Raw genomic sequence first — 9,898 nt, 5'->3', positions numbered from 1 at the left:
ACATAAAGAATATAAGCTATAAATGGTAATAAATGACATTTAAGCAGAAAAGCATCTTTTAGTAATGGTGGTAGACATTTTCTATAAGGAAAAAGTATGTACATATATTTCACTTTTAAATAATATGAGTGTAGAGAGAGTTTTGGTTATTTGTGTATGAAAAAATTGAACAGAATAATTATATTATTATTTCTAAATTCTATTTGTTTATCTTGGGCAATAATAAAAAAAAATTTCGTCAGTGGGGAAGAGAAAATTTATGTTTAAGGAATAAGAGAGTAACCACTTATGAACTGAGGATAAAAATGTTTAGATTTTACTACAATAAAAAAATCTCTGTTCAGTTGATTCCCCTTCTTGCTGACATAGATTTTTTGTCTTCTGTCTGCAGTGAATTTTAATTTGCCGCATAGAAGGATTAAGGTCATTTAAAGTTTTGAAATGAATCTCTTTATTTAGGTGGAATAGCAAATTTAAGATTGTTTTTCCTCAATGCACAGATTTCCTTTTTGGATTATTCCTTTAATGGGTAAAGTCATTTAATGGGTTTAGGATATGAGTTATTTGTTGACACTTTTATATAAAAAGCTGTTTTTGTATTTTTTGTCCACTATTTTGATTCCTTTAATAAATGTATTTTAAGTTTAGGAATTGTAGTATTACTGAGGCAAACTTGAACTAAATTGATCAGTGTTTTTAGGATATAATTTATAATATGTCCATATACCCTGGATGAGAATTAGGCATTATATTCATTATTCAAATCATCCAGTATCAATAACTCTCCATCGCTTCTCACTGCTGATCTGGGTGCTAATAACATTTTCAAGGAGCTTCATAAGTAGTGCTGTATCAGATGTATAGTCCCCACACTGCATATATCTTAGAATCTGTCCTTAAATTACAGCCGATCTCAATCATTCAATCAGCATTTAAAAACAACTATTTTCATTAATTTCAGACGGAACTATTCACATACTTATATTCACATACTATATTAAACTGCACTTCCAATATTCACCACTGTTCGGCGCCAAGTACCTTTTTCCTCCTAGCATGTAGCAGCCGGCTTGCTTGGTCTCGCATTGAATCCTGGGATATCCAAGCCTATGAAGGATATAGCGGACCCATCCTTCAAACTGGGCAAAAAGAAGGATTAATTTGTCTTCTGCATAACAAGGAGTCTTCCTATCCAAACAGGCCTCGGCGCCGTGCTATGACGTAATCGGCCGACTAATTTGGCCTTCGGAGGACACAGCCCATTAATTCCAACTCAGCAAGAAACTGAAGAGGAGGAGTATAGACGGGAGACTGAACAAAGACCAGGCTAATCAGCAGATTGGGAGCAGGTGTGGACCAGTGTTAATTTCGTCTTAAGGTGGTCATGGGCAAATCGCTCAGTGGTCAAACAAGGATTCTTCTTCTTCCTCTCAGATGTAAACCCAGCAGGATGGCAGGGTGTGAGTGAAATGGAGTTCTTTCTGTAAAATGTCAGACCGTAGTAGCCATGTTTTCTCAGCCATGTCTTTGTCCAAATACGTCTTTGCCTTTTCTTTTTAGGACTTTCAGCACAAAATTGCACAAACTGCCAAGGCAGCTCACTTTAGTGAGCTTCATATTTCTCTTCTACTTGTTTGGCTGCTGGATAGACGAGTTAGGGTAGCGGCATCTCACTGCGGACCTGAGTCCCACCTGGTTTTTAGACATATAGTGTGAGGAGGTAGATCGTATCAAAGCGTCGGGCATTTGTCAGTGTGAGAATAAACATTGTAAGCTGTGAAGTTTCAAACCCTGAGGTTTTTTGAGCTGTAGCTGCGTGCAACGATTGAAAAAAATCGTATGGTGTATGCCTGACTTTAAAGAAACTGACACAGAAGTCCACAAGGCGAGAACTATAACATCCACAAAACTAAAGAGAATGTAATCTGGAAAATGCAATTTTCAAAGAATGAAATTCAACAAACTGAAAAACATAAGATATAAAACAAAGGTAGTAAGAAACTAAATTAGAAAAACCAAAATCAGAGAAAACAAACAAACCTTTTTTGATTTAGAAGTTTTTTTTCAAAGCTGCAGTTTTTTCAGAAATGTGCTGCAATAATAATGAAACAAAATTCACAACATATACTGTTTGTGAATTTGTAAAGCAGTTTCTGCAGAATCAGATTGCTTGACAATTATGAAAGCAAGAATTATGAAAGCATGCTACAAATGCATGTACGGTTTAGTTAAAAGCAAATTTGTATAGACATGTCTATTAAAGTCAATGGAGTTTATGCACGGGGGAATGAGTTCTGAGCCTTGGAGCCGTCGCCGAGATCCTTGATCTCCTCGACTTTTAACTCCTTTTAAAGTGAGTCCATGGTACATCAAGCAATCTCTGATCAGCTGATCTTACAGTAGGCAATAAGGGGAACAGTAAGGCATCAATAAGGTATTATGCAGGAGTTAATATGATTTTGGCCATGTGGTGGCCTGAAAATGAGCATCAAAGCTTAAAATGTATATCATTTCTTGAACAGGAGGCCAGAGCAGAAGTAAAGTTTTCTCTTCTGTTGTTTCCTTGTTAAGAGTCTGGATTTGAAACAGATTTAATGACCAGGGAAAAAGACTGTTACAATAGTCCAGAGGTCACGGATTAGCAGACCACAGTCCGGGTCCGGACCCACCCGCTGACTAATCCGGACCCAACCTGATTTAAAACATTTATAAATTACCATATTTTGTCTGACAACAGTGTCTAACTTCACTTGCAGTGCTTCTCCTGTTAATATAGCCCTATGGAGCGTCCAGCACCAGGCTGCACGTGATCCGTGCCTCAGTCTGGGTTGCTGCTGCTGCTACTTTTAGACACAGCAGGCAAACCTGTGGCAAGCCGGGCGATGGGAAAGAAGGAGAAGATGATGAGAAAAAGAGAGCAGAGAAAGTGTGGACTGCTGGAAGAACTGTGGTGAACTGGTGAAAGAAAGATGAAATGGTGCTCAAAGATGACCCTGAACATTTAGAGGATGTTTGGCTCAACCTGCTGCTGTGAAGCAGGATTCTCCACCATGAACACAATCAAAAATAAATATGGATCCAGGATCAAAATGAGCTCCTTGATATGTGCTTTAGAATGACTTAGTCTCCATTCAAACCAGGTTTAAAGCCTTGCAGGGCAGCATAAAGCCCACTGACAACATTAAGACAGAAAACAGTCAGTTCAGGCGTTTTATCAAATATATGAATCAGGAAATTGTCTGTATACCAAACTGAAAGGTTGTTGTTCTCTGCTTCAAAAAACAGTTTTTTGAAAATGTTAAAATGGAATTTTTTTTTATTTTTGTTTATATATATATTTATATTTTTTATTTAAAAATTTAATTTACAGCATGTTTAAGTAACAGATTATAATTAAAAATGTCTCTGGACCTTTTTTTCTTTATTCGGACCCCGCTGATTTTTAATTGGTTTCCCCTGCAATAGTCCAAACGAGACAAAATTATTTTTCCAAATTCCTGTTCTTACACCCGTGATCTCAAATTAAATGTTTCTCAGATGATAGAAAATTACATAAAACCGGTTTTCTAGGAAGGTGCTGAAAGGATGAAGACCTTTCAAAAATGAAACTAAAGTTTCTTATTTCTCTGATATAAGATGGAGCTTGGCCCTTTAAGGCTTTAAATTCTATTCTGGATTTAACAGGAAGCCAATGAAGAGAAGCCAGGATAGGAGAGATATGATCTCTCTTTTTAATTTTCATCAGAACTCTGGCTGCAGCATTTTGGATCAGCTGGCTTTTAACTAAAGCTTGTGGACTTCCTGATAGTAAAGAATTACAATAGTCCAGCCTTGAAGTAACAAATGCATGGACTAGTTTCTCTGCATCACCCCTGGACAGGAGATTTCTAATTTTTGCAACATTCTAGAGATGAAAGATGGAAATACCAGAGACCTCTTTAATTTAGGATTTAAATGACAGGTCCTGATCAAAAACAACACAGAGATTGTTTACTTTATTATCTGAAATCAGTTTAGCCTTCCTACCATTACCTTCAAACAGTGGCTGAGGTCAGATAGTTTATGAAATTCCAAGAGCTTAAAAGAGCCGTAAAGTTAAACATCAACACACAGATTAGGAGAGACATTCCTGTATCGCTTCAAGATCTGACAGAATGGGAAAAAGTACAATAGAAAGAGATTCAGCCCAAATACAGATCCTATAGGACGACATATATAGGAATTTTGGGTTTTCATGAACTGTATGAACTGAAATATTTCAGTTAGTGTGGAATGAATCTAAAATACATGAATGTTCAAGTTTTATAATTACATTATTGAAAATAATGAACTTTAACTCATTATACTAATATTTTGAGAAGGACCTGTATACAGACTTTAATCACCTTCCTGTGATGTATGCCTGGAACGACTTTAACACCACACCAGTGAACCCAAACAAATTCCCAGGTGTGTTTATCAGTATGCGGTCCACAGTATCAAAGGCAGAGGAAAGATCCCATTATAATAAGAACAGTGTTTTGGCTGAATGGCTTGTGGAAGCTCGAGGTGTTTACTTCCCCGTGAGTGGATGAAAAGGCTAAAACTCCTGTCACACCTTGACAATTTAGACCAAAACACTGGCATATGTTGGATAAGTTATGGGTACGTTTTGTATAAGTTATGAGCACGCCGAAACACACTGAAATATGCTGGCACACATCAACATATGGCGAGTACTTCTGGAAATTTTTAGCATACTCAAAATTTCTCGATGTATGCCAGTGTATGCCATAGGTGGGCCTTAAGTTCCCGGTCAGTTGTCTGATGGTTGATGTAGCGTCTATCAACTACCTTTTTGTCGCTTGTGGGTGTGGGGAATCTAGAATTTAACGCGCTTAAAAGAGGATGTCGAAACCAGGATATAAGGTATGGGTGTTCCCATTTATTGAAGTACGTTTGTACTGTATATGAACAAACTTTCCAAACAATCCGAGTGGCGGTCTTTACAACAAGTGAGATGGACAGGTAGTTATGAAGAATGTGAATATAACAGAATTTAACCAGAGGACGCAGGCTATTGTGTACCAAAGAAAGCGGTAAAAACCGTATGACCTCCCGTCACCCAAAACCCTTTCTGCCCTCTAACGTCTTATCTATAAAGCCTTCCCCTCCACACCGCCACCAGTGGTAGAGCAGAAAATAGGTCACCACCACCCAAAACAAATTACCCAGAAACAAACCATACCTAAACACCAACAACTATAAATGGCTCCTACAGTTGACATACGTTAAGTGTCAGTTACTCATAAGTCGTGGCGTCTGGCTTAATCAAAACCTATGAGTAATTTATGCATAACTTCTGCATAATTTATCAAGAACTTCTCTCCAACTCATATCTACGTAACTGATGTGTTCCAGACGAGCGCTGAACGTGTTTCTAACTTTCAGCTACTGTATAATGGCGTATTGGCAGCGTTTTGGTATAAAGGGGGTTCACAGGAGGAAACCATCAGTTCTCCTCCAGACTTCATCCCCATCATAGGGTGAGCCAGAAGGTGAGTGTGATAAGTTCACGCCCACCACCAACAGACATGCCAACAAAAACCTTCTTTCTTTCTTTTTTCTTTTCCTTTTTTTGTTTTTTTGAGCGGGTGGTAAACAGCAGCTGGGTTAATACCGCGATCAAAGACATCTTTTTATGCAGACTGGGCGGGCGCATCGCTGCCCCCCTCAGGAGCAGCAATGTGCCTGACGGGAGCAGCTTTACCTGATGCTTCGTAATGCCAATGGGCATTATGCTGCCGTGCATTATGCATAAGTTAGGGTGTCGTTGGACACTAGATCTGGACTCTGCCCAGAATTGAAAAAAATAGAAACGTCCGCATATGCCAGCTTTTTAGGATATTCTAGGACATCAGGCATATGCTGAATAAATCAGCAAGGTGTGACAGAGCGTGTGGAGCTTTGACCAAAGTTAACACATCCACTTTAAACTCACCTTCCTGTGTCGGCCTTCATCCTTTACAATAACAGGAGTTGCCTATAGGTTGCTCTGATTGCTGTGTTGGTGACCCAATCTGTTCTTAACGTCTCTGCTCACAATGGACTCTTCCGACATCTTTGAAGGGAATCTGCTATACTTGTTCCAGCCAACATGTTGGCTCAGTGAGACCAGGATCAGCCTTACAGTAAGAAGAAGCTGCATCTTCTCATGTGGAGACCCTGTAGAGTGTTTACTCAGTGGGAATACTGCCAGGATGTGAGCTCAGATATATTTCAGTTCACGTCTTGTTTGGACCTTGAAGCTAACGCATCCCGTTAACCAGACAGGGAAGCACTGATTGGATTTACTCAGACAAGAAACCACGTTACATTGAACAGTTTCTGCATCTCTTGTAAAAAACGTGCGCTTTGTAACGTGGCGTACAGATTTAGCTCTTACTTCCACCACCATCAATCTGAGTGAGGTCCACATACTTAGAATAAACAAGTGGGCAGGACCTGAAGGCCCCGGAGCCACCCAGCAGTTATGAAGACAAATATTTCCCTTCTGGATCAGTGAGGCAAGGAAAAGGTGTGTTTGCAGAGGAGACAGAGAGGTGCTTTGTCCCCTTCTCCAAAAGGTCAGCTCTCCGATCTCTCCCCACCCAATCCCAGCCCATTCCACTCTCCCTCGCCCAGTCCAAACCACCCTAAAGCCCACTTTCTGACTCCCCCAGCACCCTGTGAGTCCTCTTCTGGAGCTCACAGCAACCTTCACCCTGTAGAGATGCTATCACTCCTCAGCTGCTGTGTTCTGCTCATCTCTGCTCAGCAGGTAAGAAGAGAAAGATGTTTTTCTGCTCTCTCAGGAGGACAGGAGTCACTCATTATCCATCTTCAAGGAGGAAACACCTTAGAGATGCTTTGCTATGTAGCAGGAAAGCCGATGATTAAATAAACATACAAAAATTCCTAACTCATTGACCAAAGTCTCACTATGCAGACTTTGGTCAATGAACCAGTTTAATATTTATTTCCACAGAGCAGGTAAGGGAATGTTGTGTTCTTAGGGGTTTTGCATTAAAAGCTCCTATAGACCCATTTTCACATCGTCATTCATTGAAGCTGACAGACAGGCTTCAGATTTTTGGCATAACCCTCAGTGACCTTTGGAAAGCTTTCTGCAGAACTAGAGCAACAAGCAGCAGCTGGATGAAAACGAAGCAAAGCGGAGCCTTTGCTCTGAGACACAAACCCTTGATGCTTACAGGAGGATGCTGCAGGTGGAGGTTTCTGGTCCACCATGGGAAGATATGGCACATGTGGAGACGCTTGATAATGATAGTAAACAATGTTGTTTGGAAGAGAGACAACTCAGCACTAGTTTAGATCAGTTGGTATATAACAAGCAACAGAAGGACGAAGCGGTGAGAGGCCAGACCTTCAGCTTACAGGGGTAGAAGCGTTGGGCTTTTTAGGTTTGGACATTTCCATGATCTCTGCCAGATAACCAGATTGGAGCTGTTTGGTGCAGATCATTTTGATCCATTATTGTTGCAATCACCTTTTGGAAAAGGAAATTTGAGGGAAAAAATGCCATCCAGAAATGGAACTTTAAAAATGGAAGACTTACCTGATGTTGAAAATTTAATTTCAATATAATATGAGAAAAAAGTCAGAATTCTGAGATTAAAGTCGGAATTCAGACTCTTTTCTCATAATATACTGAAATAAAATCAGTATTTTTTTTTTCCAGTGGCCCTAATTCTCTTCCGTATTTTCCCTCTAAAAATGTATAGATATTTTTTTCAGTTTTTTTTTTCATACTTTGTTTTATTCAAATTTCTGCTTTTCAGTTTGAATTTTACAAATATAATTTTTTCAAATTGCGTTTTCCAGATCACATTGTCTTTCCTTCAGGAGGCGGGCTTTCCTCTGGAGGGACACGTGTCTATTGGTCTGCTGGACCTCAGCAATAGCACTTTTTCTGGTGAACGTGAACATTATATGGAGTGTGTTTGGACCAAAAGTACAGAAAAAGTAAAGAGATCTTTAAAATACATTTTGAAAACAATTTGCAATTTGCAAAACTAAATCTTAAAAGAAGAAATTCGACAATTCAAATTTGAGAAAATAGAATATGATTTAATAGAAAATATTACAAAAAAATCATTGTCTTGCAACAATAATAGAACATCATTCCGTCATATTTTTTAAAACCCTGATGTGACCAAACCGCTAAGCCGACCCTCGATCCAAAGAGCTGAAAGAGGCTGCAGATGCTTTCTGTGTCATGATTGCAGCCCCAGTAGCTGATCTAATTACTCACTTCATTCACCTGCCATTACCTCCCCACTTTGTAATTATCATTCATCTTATTCACCTGCTCCCTCTGCTATATATATAGTTCAGCCCAGCTATCGGGGCCAGATTATTATTCGCTTGGATTCGTATTACTTATTCTTCTATTCTTTGTTTTTTTGTGTTATGTTTTCATGTCAGTTATTTAGGTTTGTTTCACTTAAATAACTGACATGAAAACATAACATAAGTAACATAAGTAACACGAATACAAACGAATAATGATCTGGCCCTGATAGCTGAACCGTATAGCAGAGGAAGCAGTTGAATAAGATGAATGATAATTAGAGAGCGGGGAGGGAACGGCAGGTGAATGAAGTGAGTAATCAGGTCAGCTACCGGGACTACAATCGTGACATTCTATTGATTTCTATGGCATTACCAAAGAAAAGCCCACTTTAGTGACTGAAATGATTCAGGTAATCTCTGTCAAATTTGATAATCTATGTTGTGCTTTTGAGACAGTTTTTAGGAAGGATTAATACAAAGGGCTCCTGTTATTAACACAACTTGGAGCACTTTGCATACATATATAAAATCCATTGAAAGTATTGATGTTTCAAATAATGGATTGAATAAGAAAGTCTTTGCAAACGTGGGGGGTGAGCTTGCTTGAGGACCCAAATGCAGAGATGAGTTCTTGTAGGTTTAATGTAGAGATATTGAGGCAAACATTCAAAAATACATAATTACCTAGAACTAGTGATGGGTCCATTAACAGCCATCTGTCGCTGCATGCGTCAAGCCCTTGAAGCCAAACACTGTATCGGTACGCGTGTCGTTTCAAGAGAGTCACATGACCAATAAAGGAGTAGTTTCTAACTGACTGACTCACTAAACTGTTTGAAAACGTATCTGTCAACATGATGCATCTACTACAAAAATGTCTCATCTTTTGCGGTTTATCGTTAAAATAATAACAATTTTGGAGCAGCCTAAAAATAATATTCCTTTAGGGGTACCCGCATCAGCCGGTGAACAATACCTCCTTTACGACCGACCCTTAACAATAATAGACAGGTTTCAGGTAGGGAACAATCCCCCCCTTTTAACGACGATGCCCCTCCTTAACGACCGACCCTCAGAATCATAGACAGGTTTCAGATATTACAGGCTAACAACGGAACCAAACAACCCATTCATCGGTTTCCATTTGCATGTTTCCAAGCAATACAAGGCCTTGTCTATATAAAACTCAAACTCACTGCGGATCCAGACATTTGAATTGAGAAAGCTTCCTGGAGAGGTGGAGAACCGTCTTCAAATCTTGGAAACCAAGTCCAGTGGATTTTTTTAACTTTTACGGAATGACCATGACCTGGATGACTGAGAATCTTCATCAGCACTTAAAAATAATAGGACAGTTTTATCCATTGCCTTTTTTTTGGCTGTATCGAAAAATATCAAAGCAGTGGCGGCCGGCCCATAGGGGGCGCTGGGGCACCGCCCTCCCTGATAAGAAGAGAGAAACGTAAAATATATTTTTAGAAATTAACTCATAAATGTCAATTTTTTTTTCTTTAATATTTTTTCTTTAAAAAAAAAAAAAAAAAAAAAAAAAAAAAAAAAAAAA

At 39.0% G+C, this 9,898-nt stretch overlaps 1 protein-coding gene across 2 annotated transcripts in view; it reads left to right on the top strand.

Annotated features, from left to right (window-relative positions):
• The first annotated feature begins 6,602 nt into the window (after positions 1–6,602).
• The window catches only part of wisp3 (WNT1 inducible signaling pathway protein 3), a 16,689-nt gene continuing 13,393 nt past the window's right edge, over positions 6,603–9,898 (top strand). Inside the window, exon 1 of one of the 2 annotated variants that reach the window (XM_015386787.1) lies at positions 6,603–6,799. In XM_015386787.1, coding sequence (XP_015242273.1) covers positions 6,752–6,799 — 48 coding nt within the window. In that variant the 5' untranslated portion in view covers positions 6,603–6,751. The remainder of the gene's footprint in view (positions 6,800–9,898) is intronic. The other variant, XM_015386788.1, reaches the window with a different exon arrangement.

This window comes from Cyprinodon variegatus, unplaced genomic scaffold (assembly GCF_000732505.1).
Source record: "Cyprinodon variegatus isolate N-32 unplaced genomic scaffold, C_variegatus-1.0 Scaffold378, whole genome shotgun sequence".
NCBI classification, from domain to species: domain Eukaryota; kingdom Metazoa; phylum Chordata; class Actinopteri; order Cyprinodontiformes; family Cyprinodontidae; genus Cyprinodon; species Cyprinodon variegatus.
This window is presented reverse-complemented; position numbering and strand designations above follow the sequence as displayed.